This window comes from Vipera berus (assembly GCF_964194415.1).
Source record: "Vipera berus genome assembly, chromosome: Z".
Lineage (NCBI taxonomy): Eukaryota > Metazoa > Chordata > Lepidosauria > Squamata > Viperidae > Vipera > Vipera berus.
In genome coordinates, this window is record NC_138205.1 from 48,560,728 (window position 1) to 48,576,503 (window position 15,776).

General features: G+C 36.5%; 1 protein-coding gene across 4 annotated transcripts in view; it reads right to left on the reverse strand.

The window, feature by feature from the left end:
* Positions 1–15,776, reverse strand: part of EIF2AK3 (eukaryotic translation initiation factor 2 alpha kinase 3) — a 59,368-nt gene that overhangs the window by 18,960 nt on the left and 24,632 nt on the right. For 3 of the 4 annotated variants that reach the window (XM_081342912.1, XM_081342910.1, XM_081342913.1), the window contains 6 exons: positions 12,279–12,416; positions 11,410–11,532; positions 7,721–7,941; positions 6,475–6,575; positions 4,905–5,027; positions 1,125–1,274 (listed from right to left, as the gene is read on the reverse strand). In XM_081342912.1, coding sequence (XP_081199038.1) covers positions 1,125–1,274; positions 4,905–5,027; positions 6,475–6,575; positions 7,721–7,941; positions 11,410–11,532; positions 12,279–12,416 — 856 coding nt within the window. The remainder of the gene's footprint in view (positions 1–1,124; positions 1,275–4,904; positions 5,028–6,474; positions 6,576–7,720; positions 7,942–11,409; positions 11,533–12,278; positions 12,417–15,776) is intronic. The other variant, XM_081342911.1, reaches the window with a different exon arrangement.

A 15,776-nucleotide genomic window follows, 5' to 3' on the forward strand; every position in this document is an offset into this window, starting at 1 on the left:
ATCCTGTCATACAAAAATCCAAATCCTGATTTGAACTATACTGAAAAAATAGCATTAAAGAGAAAAGTAATGCTTAATGATGAGGAATTGATGAAAAGATGAAATTGATGAAAAAATGAGAAATTTGTCCTATTTAAGTTCTCATAAATTTACCGTGCTTGGAACTTTGAACAAAAGACACATTCCTGCCGAAATCTGTATTCTACGAATTTTGGGATAGTTTGCCGCTCTAAAACCTGCGCCAGAAATCCTATGCAATGGAAAAAGCATTTCTGAAAATGTATGTAAATTTTAAGCTCTTTTTAAAACATTGAAAAATTAAGCAAAAATGAGCGAGAGGTTTGCATAATCAATCTCAACTGCCCAATTATGTTAGACCTATAAAGGCACAAATAGAGAAAAGATCTGAAGTTCACTAATATATTGTGACAAAGTGACATTGATATCTCAGTTGTTCAAGAGATTATAAAGTAGTTATTGGAAGCACCAGACTAAGAAATAAAAAATGATGAATAATCTAGCTCCCTCACTCATAATGAGCACCCAGATGAGCACCCAGATTGTTGGGGGCAATTAAGCTGACTTTGTAATAATGCCGCTTGGGGTGTGTGTGAAAGCCCTAATAAGCAGGCATATACATAGAATGAAGGCTACTGCTAAGTTTGTAAAGCCGCCCTGAGTCTTCGGAGAAGGGCGGGATATAAATGGAATTAAAAAATAAAAAAAAAAATAAAAAAATAATAATAATAATGTTCTCCACAATGCAGTTCTGGAGGGATCATATTATATAGCACAATTAATGAAGGAAGAATATATATCGTCCGAGTTCTCTTTTTAGCTTGAGTTATTTGGTACATGCATATCCTGACTTTTATCCTTACTGAAACTCATGAAGCAATAATGGAATAATAAAATGAGTTCCATCTAATCTCCAATAAAGGCATTACACCAAAGTCAGATTTAGTTTTATCGAAGTGGCTACAATATATTTTTCTATGTCTTGATGCCTCTACAGATACTATTCTGCAAAATTCTGGTTTAACATGGTTTGTGAACACAACCAGTATTGCATTTCCAGAGTCCTTTAATAAATTTATACATTTTCTAAAAAAAAAAGTAAATACCTTTCATCTTTCAACCACAGCTTATCCATTCTTTCCTGCCAGCTCTCAGGTGGTGCTTCTAACCAAGCATTGAAATATCGAACAATAGAAGGATGTTCAAGTTTTGCTAATGCTTTAACTTCACGCATAACCTTTTCACGAGCCAGCTCTCTAAAAATTGAGGTAACACAACAATAACAACAAAGAAAAAGTTTTATGCAGAATAAAATGATCAATTACTTGCTATAATCCTTTCAGGCAGCAAAATATTTTTCTAAAATTTCCTTGCCTGTAAATTATACTTACTACTCAGTAATTAATTGAAATAAAATATTTTCTTGGGAAAAACGTATTCAACCAAAAATTTTATTAGAAGAACCCCTTTTATTTATAAGATTATAATTTCAGGATTGAACCCTTCTGAGTGAAAAGTTGAATAACTCAAGCTTCTTTTTCCAGTAGTCCTCACATTAGATGGATTTAGAAATACTGCAAATTGTTGTTGTTGTTAGCTGCAAAGTCGTGTCCAACTCATCGTGACCCCATGTACAATGTTCCTCCAGGCCTTCTTGTCCTCTACCATCTTCTGGAGTCCATTTAAGCTCATGCCTACAGCTTCAGTGATTCTATCTAGCCACCTCATTTTATGTCGTCACCTTCTTCTCTTGCCCTCAACCTTTCCCAACATTAGGCTCTTCTCCAGTGAGTCCTTTCTTCTCATTAGGTGGCCAAAGTATTTGAGTTTCAACTTCAGGATCTGGCCTTCTAAAGAGCAGTCAGGGTTGATCTCCTCTAAGACTGACTGGTTTGATCGCCTTGCAATCCAAGGGACTCGCAGGAGTCTTCTACAGCACCATAGTTCAAAGGCCTCAATTTTTTGGCGCTCAGCCTTACTTATGGTCCAACTTTCACTGCCATACATTGCAACTGAGAAGACCACAGCCTTGACTATACGCACTTTTGTTGACAGGGTGATGTCTCTGCTTTTTAGTGTGCTGTCTAGATTTGCCATGGCTTTCCTCACCAGGAGCAAGTGTCTTTTAATTTCTTGGCTACAGTCCCCATCTGCAGCAATCTTGGAGCCCAGGAAAATAAAACCTGTCACTACCTCCATTTCTTCCCCATCTATTTGCCAGGAATTGAGAGGGCCAGATGCCATGATCTTGGTTTTCTTAATGTTAAGTTTCAACCCAACTTTTGCACTCTCCTTCTTCACTCGCACTTCTTCAATTTCTGCCATTAGAGTGGTATCATCTGCATATCTTAGGTTGTTGATATTTCTCCCGGCAATCTTAATTCCAACTTTTGATTCATCTAGCCCTGCCTTTCTCATGATGTGCTCTGCAGATAAGTTAAATAGGCAGGGTGACAATATACAGCCTTGCTGGACTCTTTTCCCAATTTTGAACCAATCAGTGGTTCTGTATCCAGTTCGCACTGTTGCTTCTTGACCCGCATATAGGTTTCTCAAGAGACAAATAAGATGGTCTGGTACGCCCATCTCTTTAAGAACATGCCACAGTTTGTTGTGATCCACACAATCAAAGGCTTTAGCATAGTTAATGAAGCAGATATCCTGCCTGTACGTCTGGTAGTTCTCGATCAACATACTGCTGGAGTCTAGCTTGTAGCATTTTAAGCATAACTTTACTAGCATGTGAAATGAGTGCAATGGTGCGATAGTTTGAACATTCTTTGGCACTGCCTTTCTTTGGAATTGGAATGTAAACTGATCTTTTCCAATCCTGTGGCCACTGTTGAGTTTTCCAAATTTGCTGGCAAATTGAGTGTAGCACTTCTACTGCATCGTCTTTTAAGATTTTGAATAGCTCAGCTGGAATACTGTCACCTCCACTAGCTTTGTTGTTGCTCAGCTTTTCTAAGGCCCACTTCACTTCACATTCTAGGATGTCTGGCTTGAGGTCAGTGACCACCTCATCGTGGTTATCAGGGACGTTCAGCTCGTTCTTGTATAGTTCTTCTGTCTAATTTTGCCACCTCTTCTTAATCTCTTCTGCCTGTTAGGTGCCTGCCATTTTGGTTCTTTATCATGCCCATTTTTGCATGAAACGTTCCCTTCATCTCTCCAATTTTCTTGAAGAGATCTCTGGTCCTCCCTATTCCATTGTTTTCTTCTGTTTCTTTGCACTGTTTATTTAAGAAGGCATTCTTATCTCTTCTAGCTATTCTTTGGAATTCTGCATTCAATTGGGCGTATCTTTCTTTTTCTCCCTTGCCTTTCACTTCCCTCCTTTCCTCAGCTATTTGCAAAGCTTCCTCAGACAGCCATTTTGCTTTCTTGCATTTCTTTTTCTTTGGGATGGTTTTAGTTGCTACCTCTTGTACAATTTTGCAAACCTCTGTCCATAGTTCTTCAGGCACTCTGTCTATCAGATCTAATTCCTTAAATCTATTTGTCACCTCTACTGTATATTCAACAGGGATATGATTTAATTCATAGCTGGGTGGCCCTAGTGCTTTTCCCTACTTTCTTCAGTTTAAGCCTAATCTTTGCAACGAGAAGCTCATGGTCAGAGCCACAGTCAGCTCCTTTTCTTGTTTTTACTGACTGTATAGAGCTTCTCCATCTTTGGCTGCAGAGCACATAGCCAATCTGATTTCTGTGTTGACCGTCTGGTGATGTCCATTTGTAGAGCTGTCTCTTGGGCTGTTGGAAAAGTGTTTGCTATCGTATTCTCGTGACAAAATTCTATCAGCCTGTGCCCTGCTTCATTTTGTACTCCAAGGCCAAATTTTCCTACTTTAGCATTCCAATCCCCCATGATGATAAGCACATCATTTTTTGGTGTTAGTTCTGTAAGGTGCTGTAGGACTTCATAGAACCAGTCAATTTCATCGTCTTCAGCACCGGTAGTTAGGACACAGACATGGACTACTGTGATATTGAATGGTTTGCCTTGGATTCGAACTGAGATCATTCTGTCATTTTGGCGATTGTATCCCAGTATTGCTTTTCCTACTCTTTTATTGACTATGAAGGCTACTCTTTCTTCTGAGGGATTCTTGCCCGCAGTAGTATACCTGATGAACATCTGAATTAAATTCACCCATTCCTGTCCATTTTAGTTCGCTGATTCCTAAGATGTCGATGTTCAGTCTTGTCATCTCTTGTTTGACCATGTCTAGCTTTCCTTGATTCATGGATCTTACATTCCAGGTTCCTATGGAGAAAAAAATCTTTACAGCATCTTCCCCAGTAGCATATTGGACACTTTCCGACCTGAGGGGCTCATCTTCTAGCATCATATCGTTTTGCCTTTTGGTATTGTCCATAGGGTTTTCATGGCAAAGATACTGGAGTTAGTTGCCATTTCCTTCTCCAGTGGATCATGTTTTGTCAGAACTCTCTGCCTTGACCTGTCTGTCTTGGGTGGCCCTGCACGGCATAGCTCATAGCTTCATTGAATTACGCAAGCCCCTTCACTACGACAAGGCAGTAATCCATGAAGGGGATACTGCAAATACTCTAACATAAAATGTCTCAAACCACAACAAAAATACTTTAGACTATAATCCATTTTCTATTTTTTTAAAAATAATTTATTAATTCGCATTTATAGAAGGCTCCAAAAGAACATTCAGAAATTTATTGAAATTATTTATACTATAATTATTGAAAATAATACTGATTTCTTACAATATGTAATGTTACTTTTTAATTTTTGAAAACCTTCTCAGCCATTGAATAAAATAGTTCTAAAACAACATCAACCAATACATGAAGCTTGGTGCCACATCTAGAGCAGAATATGAAGGGTAACCAGAAAGGTATGTAAATACCTATTTGGAAGACGAATTCTTTTAATAGCATAGTTACAGTCATCAACTTTGTTTCTGGCTTCAAATACTACTCCAAAACCTCCACGACCGAGACACTGAACCGGTTCAAAATCTGTCAGATACCTGCAAGAAAACACACAAATAAAATTGATTTTTCCGGTACTTGCAAAATACTAATTTAACATAGGCTTTTATTTGATGATTCACATATTTGAGTTGTTAGTAGTCTGGTCAATTTATGTGAACAAACATTCAACATAGTGATCTGCCAATAGTTGGAGGAATGCTTAATTTCTACATTTGCTACTGAAGAAAGCAAGCCAATCCTTGATCAACATGGCAGTTTAAAGAAGCCTGAATTGTATTGTTTCTTACACTTTCAGTTCAACAGAGTATGCTTTAAATGGTCTATTAAGAGGCCAGTGATCTCTTAATGTATGCTGGACATGAAGTTTGTATTGTAGATTGACAGATGAGTCACTATAGAGCAGGGGTATCAAACTGCCAGCCCGTGGGCCTGATGCGTCATTGCTGGCAAAACCGTCCTGACACATTGCACGTCATGTGACGTTGCAAGTTTGACATGTCTGCTATAGAGGCTCTGGCTACCAGTAATTATAAGCATGAAAGCACAAGCATGAAAGTAAAAGCCTTTTCTAAAGCTGCTAATGTGTTTTTTTATTGTTGTTAATTAGCAATCTTTATGAGTTTATTTTTAAAACTGTTTCACATTTTATTTGATATTTCATTAATGAATGTAAGGAAACAGAAAATTAATTATTTGCATGTAAAACCCTGAAATATAATACTTCCAATATTATCTTAAGACTTTCTTCCATTTAAAGTTATTTTTGAACAGTAAGAAAATGCACCACAGAAAACCATACAATAACCGTATTAATAACATATTATTGAAATAGCAGTTGCCCTGAAAGCTTTTATAATCCCACACCCAACAACTTATCTGACAGTAACAAGCATACCATAACTTTTCATTTCTCTTCTCCTTGCAACAACAGCTTTTCCCATTACTCTTCTTAAAAAGCAGCAATTAAGAGACAACTTATTGAAAGGAGATGGAAATACTGTACATTCAAGGAAAGATGAATTTAGAAATAATTTTATTTTATTTTATTTTAATTCCATTTATATCCCGCCGTTCTCCGAAGACTCAGGGCGGCTTACAAACTTAGCAGTAGCCTTCATTCTATGTATATGCCTGCTTATTAGGGCTTTCACACACACCCCAAGCGGCATTATTACAAAGTCAGCTTAATTGCCCCCAACAATCTGGGTCCTCATTTTACCTACCTCGGAAGGATGGAAGGCTGAGTCAACCTTGAGCCTGGTGGGATGCGAACCTGCGCTAATTGCAGGCAGCTGGTGTTACTTAAGGAGGCATTAGCCCACTGCTCCACCAAGGCTCTTTATAATGCTAGTACAATACTCCTCCAACATAAAATGCACCCACTACATTTAACACAAACTAAAGCAGATGAACTATCAATGCTTGTTTTTCAAAGGCTACTGCAATGAATGGATTTTGTCAAAGAATAATTACTACTTTTACCTTGACACATATCCAGAGTTCTTAAGGTCATCTCTGTTGTTGTCTTTGGTTTGTTCATTTTTATTATCTGTCTGACACTGAGTTTCAGACTCCTTCCGCTGCTGATAAACAAAAGTAATAAAAGTCAACTAGACTGAAATGTTAATAGGAAAAATTATCTAATTTCAGATGTGTATTCTGGATTTCTAAAGGATGCAGCTAAATAAGGTATCACAAAAATCATTATCACAGATTCTACCCACCCAATCTGAGTAGGGAGACTGTCTGCTGAAGATCTCCTCCAAAAGAAAGGGAGTGTTCTTAAAATGGGCAATTTCTGTGGGAGTTTCTTTCTTTAGAAAATTTGTCACAAAATATTTCCATAGTATGTGAAAACCTCGCTGTTTCAGAAATATTTTGGGATCAGCTGGGGAGGCAGCTTCCAGTACCAAAGGAGTAACTGTTAATAGAATCTATGCTTTCAGGTATTATTTAGTGTTTTGCATGTATTTTAAATATTTGCATTGACTATTATTCTTGTATATTTATCAGTCCTTCAAAACTGCGTTTATACATTTCACAAATAAATATTCTGAAGTACTCTGACATGAATTTAAAGTATCAGTTGCAGAACTATTTAAGACATTTTTTTCAATGTCTGGCATTTGATGTGGACTGGTATCACATCCTTCTCGCCATACAGTGTGAGAAAACATGCTATAAAAATACAAAGATCATATGACTCAAAGAAAATTAAGAATTTAGAAATCTTGTTTACAATTCTAAACGTCACTTTTATTGCATTAAAGCAGGGGTAGGCAACCTTGGCTCTTTTATGACTCGTGGACTTCAACTCCCAAAATTCCTGAGCCACGCTGGCTCAGGAATTCTGGGAGTTGAAGTCCACGAGTCATAAAAGAGCCAAGGTTGCCTACCCCTGCACTAAAGGATGACGCAAATAATCATACCTGATCTGAAATACCTTTTAATTATTCTAATACTGATGATTAGATGCAAAGTTCTCCATAAAACCTGGCTATTCGAGCTTGCCAGCCTGGACTGAGGGTTTGGGGTTTTAGTTTTTAAATTTTCGGGGCTCTTTAATTTAATTCTATTTTAACTTTGTATATTGTATTGTTTTAATTGCCCTGTAAACCGCCCTGAGTCCTTCGGGAAATGGGCGGTATATAAATCCAAATAATAAATAAATAAAATAAATAAAGGAAATATGTATACTTTCACTTCTAGAATCAAGTTCTATACTTACCCGGTTACGAGCATCAGGATGAAAAAGCCTGCGCACAATGAAAGTTGTGGCAATAATACAAAATATGATGGTACTAGCAATTTCTTTCCACCAGTGCAGAAGTAGAACTGGATCTTTTTTTCGGATGATCTTTGAATTCATATTTTCAGAAAATCTTACAGTTATCTGTGTGCTTCGTCTGTTCCTTTCTCGTGTATAGTAAGGTAAAAAATAGCCATTATCTATAATTAAAATAGTGAATATTATTAAATATTTTCTTAAACCCACTTAAATCATGTTCTTAAAGTCTTTGCCATATCCTGGGGTACCCCAACGTAGTACTCAGACTGCAATGTGGGATGTCCAAAATTGAACACTGGGCATAGAAATTATTGGGGATATAGGAAATATGAGATCTTTTTTTCCTCCAAGATTGCTATTACTAGTCCTGCATGATGACAGTTAGCCGCCATTATGAACAAAATGGCTGAGCAGAAATTAAGAACATTTTGGATGCCAGTCAATTCCTTTTTAATTGTGGACTATATCCAGGCTGAAAAATAAAAAGACTAAACAGCAGTCTTCTGATTCAGTGTCCTAACTATATTAGAGGCAATTCTAAATCCAAGACTACAGGTCTTATGATGTAATAAGCTCCCATCAATTTGACCTAGTTCCTGCCAACTTAAGTTTGAAAGCATACAAATGCAAGTATATAAACAGGTACCACATCGGTGGGAAAATACCAGGTACATGAAAGGGCCATCCTTGGGAGTCCCCTACGCAATGGTGATGTTACCAGCAAATCCTTTCAACTCAGGTGCTCCTCACACCAATGAAGTAGTAGTGGTATCAAATATCAGCATGAATTCATTCTCCCAGACCTCTACAGGTATGCTAGAAATAAGCTCCAGAGAACCTGCAACACATCTGTACATCCTTATTTTCTCTAAATTGAGGAAAGGACTTTTCAAGTCCAAGCACATCCTCCTCCCATCCACACCTGACAACTGTTTCTCTCTCCTTTTCATTTAACTATTTGATTTTAGTGGGTTTAAATCATACTGTTAATATTTAATCATACATAAAGAAAAATAGTTTTCCTACATTTATAAATCATCTTGTTAAAAAATAAACTAGTTTCTTCAAAATTTCCCTGCTTTAGGAATATTGAATAAGGTTTTAAACTACTTATTTTACTTATCTGTCTTCCCTTTGTCATGCAAAAAGCAGAGTTTGAGAACTCAGCTCGGAAAGTGATAGCCAAATCTGAATCCACGCTATTTATCAAGTACAATACTACAAAGTCCATATTGTGTGACCCTCAAGAGTTCTCTGATAAAAATTGCTATTATAAACAATAAGTATGAAGTGCAAATGTTGCAAATATGATTGCTACAAAACTGGATCTTTTGAAGATTACCACAGAAAGGGTTGTTTTTTTGAGAATTAAACTTCCTTTTTTTGTAAATCTTCACTACCGTAGTTTCCGGCGTATAAGACGACTTTTTAACCCATGAAAATCTTCTCAAAAGTCAGGGGTCGTCTTATACACCGGGTGCTGAAACTTTAGGGACAGGGCTGGCTGGAAAACCTGGAGCGGATCTTCCATTTAGTCTGTGCAGGGAAAGCGGGACCAATTGGAGTAGAAGCTGCAGTCTGTGATTTTTTACAGGCTGGGGTCTGGGCGTCTTTCCTTCTAAAGTTGAAGAGCAGCTGTAGGCAGGTGGGGAATGCAAGAGCAACTTGAAAGGCAGGTGGGGAATGCCGTAGCCAGAGCAGCTGCTTAGCTCTAAGGACACATTTGACTCAGGAACTGGGCAGGCTGGCTGGAAAACCTGGAGCGGATCTCCCATTTGGTCTTTATTTTTAATCCCATTTATATCCCGCCCTTCTCCGAAGACTCAGGGCGGCTTACAATTTAAAGCACAAATCAATGTGCTTAGCAATAGCCTTCATTCTATGTATATGCCTGCTTATTACAGCTTTCACCCACCCCCCACAAGCAGCATTATTACAAAGTCAGCTTATTGCTCCCAACAATCTGAGTCCTCATTTTACCTACCTCGGAAGGATGGAAGGCTGACTCAACCTTGAGCCTGGTGGGATGAGAACCTGCACTAATTGCAGGCAGCTGATGTTACTTAAGGCTCTGCGCAGGGAAAGCTTTAGAGTGAATTAGGAAAAGTGAAAAAGTGAATTAGGAAAATAGGAAACGGTTGCTGGAATTGGGTATGTGTAGTTTAACGAAGAGAAGGGTGAGGGGTGACATGATAGCAGTGATCCAATATCTCAGGCACTGCCACAAAGAAGAGGGAGCCAAGCTATTCTCCAAAGCACCTGAAAGCAGGACAAGAAGCAATGGATGGAAACTAGTCAAGGAGAGAAGCAACCTAGAACTAAGGAGAAACTTCCTGACAGTTAGAACAATTAACCAGTGGAACAACCTGCCTCCAGAAGTGGTGAATGCTCCAACACTGGAAGTTTTTAAGAAGAGACTGGACAGCCATTTGTATGAAATGGTATAGGGTTTCCTGCCTTAGCAGGGGGTTGGACTAGATGAACTCCAAGGTCCCTTCCAACTTTATATTATTATTATTATTATTATTATTATTATTATTATTATTATTATTATTATTATTTTATTATTACTATTATATTATTATTATTATTATTAAAGTTTAATCCACTTGCACTGTTTTATGTTTACATGTTTGATGACAAACAGCCTTATGTTTATAAGTGACAGTTTTCCTACTAAGTACCTGCATGTCATAAGCATTTGAATTAAAATTACCATATTAAAATCAAATCTGATGTTTTTTAATTTTTATTTGGTATGCGTTGGAAGAGGGGTAGTCTTATACGGCGAGTATAGCCCAAACCCTATAATTCAACAAGAAATGTAGGGGGTCGTCTTATACGCCGGAAAATACGGTATTTTCTTTTCTGGGCCCGATAATTTCTTCCTCGTGCTTCATATCCATCTAGTTTCTTCATTCTTTATTTCTCAGTAAAACTATCCATTTCTTTTTCTCCATCACAATCTTATTTTCCCCTTTTTTACTACTTCTGTTGGAAGATAGCTGGGGAGTATGTATGAATTTGCATGTGTACACTTGTCCATTTCTGTATAAGTATGGTTTGTATGTGAGAGAAATGATTGTTAGATGTACATAGGTCAATTAATTCTATAAATGGGCACCTTATTTTATATAGTTAATTTTGTTGATAAACCTTTTTTGCTTTGCCTTTTTAAATGTAGTTTTGTGAAGCATGTACAACCAAGTGTACGTATACTGTATATATGAATAGGAATTGATTTTAATCATGTGGACAGTCAGATAGGGAACAGAGGCAAGTTCCAAGAAATTTTATATAGACAAGATAGGAAAGCTCTACATTGTAAAATATTTTTTCCCTATATTTTGTTTTGGTCTACCTTTTTTTTCTTTGCTAAAATCATGTTGTCTTTCTTTTGAACATTTTGCTAAAGACAGTGTCCTTTTGGAACAGGTCTGCCTGTTCTAAATGAATACAAAAGCAGTATCATTAATTTACCTAGAAACATAAATTACCAAGAAGCCAATAACAATTCTACAGAAATAACAGTATTGTGATTTCTGTTTAAATTAGTGAAAGCCATGAGTCCTAATGTAAATATAATATTTTGAAGCAATAGTTGAAAATAAAGCACAATTCATACATACCATAGGGATATTGCAGAACTGACAGAGCACCATTACTATATTCTTCATGAGAAAACTTGTCATTGCTGAGACATTTATCAAATTCATCAGATCCTACCAGCACAGGTGTTCTTGATGGAGAATCTAAAAAGAAAGCGCATTTTTTATTACACTTAGAATATTTTTTAAGTTTTATGAATAATAATTCAGTAATGATCAAGATTAAAATTATCCAATTTTTTATGTTCTTACCTTTTTTGTCTTTTTCAAGAGCATTATATGAATGGAAGTTATCTTTTAGAAAACATTTTGTCTATAATAAAGGACCACAGCTAAAGAGTTGGCAAAAGGAAACCATACAAGTTCAGTTAATGATTAATTATCCCAAAATACTGAGAATGTGCAGTTATTTTCATGTGTTATAAAACTTATAATTCTATCTTAATATTAATAATATTAAATGAATTTTTTCTTGGATAATTAATTAACTGGGATATGGAATTCTTATATTTTGGATTGCAGTATTATATCTCATGTATAGGCTTCCATATGCAAATTACAATACATTTTTCAATGCAATATATTCAGACAAAATTGAACTATATACTTATTATTGAAAGAATATAAAAATTCCTTACAATAGATTTATCAATAGTAAAAACAGCATTGCTTCTTTCCCTGGTAGTTCTATCATACATAATAGAATAAGAATGTCCACACATTACTTTTATAAAGTTAGTAAACTATGAAATACATAAAAGTTTCAGTAAATAATATCTTAGAAAACAGAGAGGTTTCCAATAGCTAAAAGTCATTCATATTTTTTTTTATCAAAAATTGTACTCCATCCTTCATTTTTGAAAAAGTAATAAATCTGAAAAATTACTTACGAATTAAAGGCTTCCACTTGATCACAGGCAAATGAATAACGGCATTATCATTTCTGGATTCCAAAGCTTTAGGGTTAGTAGGGAATTTATCAGAAATTCTAACTGATGACTGAAGATACAGCTGACCTCTATACATTCCTGCATATAAAATCAGCAGTAATAGTTTTTAAAGGACTGGTAAGCTTAATTCTTTAAATTTCAAAACAGTATTTAGAACAGAATTTATTAAAAAATATCCAGTAGTGAACTAATAATTGTATATTCTCAATAGATTAGACCATCTCATTAGAAATTAATACAAGTACAGATGCTACCAAATGTACGTAGATGCTACCCCAATTTGTTGTAAAATTGTTAGTTATCATGACTAATAGGCCATGCAGCAGACTTTGCTTTCAATGTATGATTTAACATAAAATGAAAATGGATATAATTATTGATATTTCCAATCTAATATTTCACAGCACATCCTCTTCAGGCAATAACTGCCATCAGGCACTTTCTGTAGTTATAAGCATTCTATATTTCTCAACCGGCAAAACTCTTCTTGAGCAAACTGGTTTACTTGTCTTAAGTTCATGAATTCCTTTTCCTAACTGTAAGTTTCAGCTTTTTCCATGTTCTATTTGATTCAGATCAGGATTTATAGCAGGCTGAGTCAGAACAGTGCTAAGTTTGCTTTTCAACCATTCTTGGGTACTCTTAGATGTACTGTATGTTTTAGATAATTATCCATGATTTGAGACTGAGATAGTTTTCTAACTTTGGCCATTATATTTCATTCAGGTGGTGTTCATATCTTCTGATTTCCTTGGGCCCTGCACAGATTTAAGATACCCAGTGCCAAAGGCATTTAAACAACTCCATAACATTAGGAAGCCTCCTGCAATTTTCACAATAGATACGTTCTTTACTTTAAAAGCACCACTTTTTTCCTGTGAACGTAGAACTGCTATGACTTATGCAAAAGCTAAGGTTTTATTTCATCTGTCCAAAGGATATTCTCCCAGATATATTGCGGCTTGTCAACATGCATTTTAGCCAACTCTACTTTGATTTTTGTGTGTGTGCGCATATCTAAAGGAGCGTGGTCTCCCTGAGTCTTCAACCAGAGGCCGCTTTCAGTCCGGAAACGATAAACGGTGTGATGATATTGTTGTACCTTGATCTTGGAGGTCAGCCAGGATCTGTCCATGGTTCTTTCTCCACCATTCAGATTATTGTTCTGTGCAATCTGGGAGTAATATTCTTCTTGTAGCCATGCTTATGGAGGTTAGCTCTAGACTGGTTGTTAATCTTAAACCTCTTTAAAACATTAGCAGTGGTGGTCACAAAAACATGAAGCTCTTTGGAGAGGTTTTTTTTTTAAAAAAATCTTTATCATGCTTAGCTATTACCTTTGTTTCTTCCTCATACAATACTCCTTTGCTTTTCTTTTTCTTGTCCATATCTACTGTGCTGCAATGACACAAAATGCCTGAGTATTTTTCTCCAAATAGGCTGAATGACTGATTATGACGACCTCTGTAGTATTAATTAAAGTAGATAGTCTGCTTGAGATCATTAAAATCCAATCTTTTAATTTCTAAGGGGTATCAATAATTATATTTATGCCATTTTCATTTGTTTTATTATTTATAAGAATATTTTAAGTCATACATCAAAAGCAAAGAGCCAGTTCTATGGACTATGGAATAAAGTATGGTACATATCATTTACTTGTGTTAGTTTCAGCCTATGGTACAGTACTTCATGGAAAATTGGGAGTCTGGGAAATACGTGGAGGGACATGAATATTTTTGGCCACATCTATACATCAAAGATCTCTGTATATAGAAAATTCTAAAATTCTAAATATAAATATAAAATTCTACAAGCAAATAAGTTAAGATCTTCCATTTAAGTTTCTCACAAAAGGATAATCTCTACTAAGCATTTAATTATTCAAATAAGTATACACAAATGTATTTATGATAGTAGTATATAGATCACATTACCCAGTTTCACACTACCAACAATAAATCCAACTCAATCTCCTATTCAGGAACTTGCGTATAGCAGAAGCTTCAGAAAATTTATATAGCTAGAGAAGCTTCACAGACTTTATATAACTAGAGACATTGCTTCATCAGTTTTGTACCTTACATATTTTAGGACTGAAATCTGAATAATTAACATGTCATATACAGTTGCAAGAAAAAGTATGTGAACCCTTTGGGATTACGTGGAGTTTTGTATGAATTGGCCATAAAATGAGCTCTAAACGTCATGTAAGTCACAACAATAGAAAAACACAGTCTGCTTAAAATAATACTACACAAACATTAGCTGTTGTCAAACATAAGATGGAAACATTCACAGTGCAGGGTGGAAAAAGTATGTGAACCTTTGGACTTAATAACTGGTTGACCCTCCTTTGGCAGCAATAACCTCAACCAAACGTTTCCTGTAGTTGCAGATCAGACCTGCACAACGATCTGGAGTAATTTTGGACCACTCCACAAAACTGTTTCAGTGTAGTAATATTCTTGGGATGTCTGGTGTGAATCACTCTCGTAAGGTCATGGCACAGCATTTCAATCGGGTTGAGGTCAGGACTCTGACTGGGCCACTCCAGGTGTATTCTGTTCTGTTGAAGCCATTGTTTTGTTGAATTACTTGTATGCTTTGGGTCATTGTCCTGTTGCATCACCCATCCTCTGCGGAGCTTCAGTTGGCAGACAGATGGTCGTTTTCCTGCAAAATGTCCTGATAAACTCTGGAATTCATTTTCCCATCAATGACAACAATCCGTCCAGGCCCTGAGGCTGCAAAGCAGCCCCAAACCATGATGCTCCCTCCACCATGTTTTACAGTGGGGATGAGGTTTTGATGTTGGTGTGCTGTGCCTTTTTTTCTCCACACATAGTGTTGTGTATTCTTCCCAAACAACTCAATTTTGGTTTCATCTGTCCACAGTATATTTTGCCAGTAGTGCTGTGGAACATCCAGGTGCTCTTTTGCAAACGTCAAACGTGCTGCAATATTTTTTTTGGACAGCAATGGCTTCCTCCGTGGTGTCCTCCCATGTACTCCATTCTTGTTTAATGTTTTTCTTATTGTAGATATGTCAACAAAAATGTTAGCATGTGCCAGAGATTTCTGTAGGTCTTTAGCTGACACTCTAGGATTCTTCTTTACCTCATTAAGCATTATGCGCTGTGCTCTTGCAGTCATTTTTACAGGATGACCATGCCTAGGGAGAGTAGCAACAGTGCTAAACTTTCTCCATTTGTAGACAGTCTGTCTTACCGTGGACACATGAACATCAAGGCTTTTGGAGATACTTTTGTAACCCTTTCCAGCTTCATGCAAGTCAACAATTCTTGATCGTAGGTCTTCTGAGAGCTCTTTTCTGCGAGGCATGGTTCACATCAGACAGTGCTTCTTGAGACCAGTAAACCCAAAATAGGTGTGTGTGTTTTAAACGGCAGGACAGCTGTCAGCAACACATCCAAT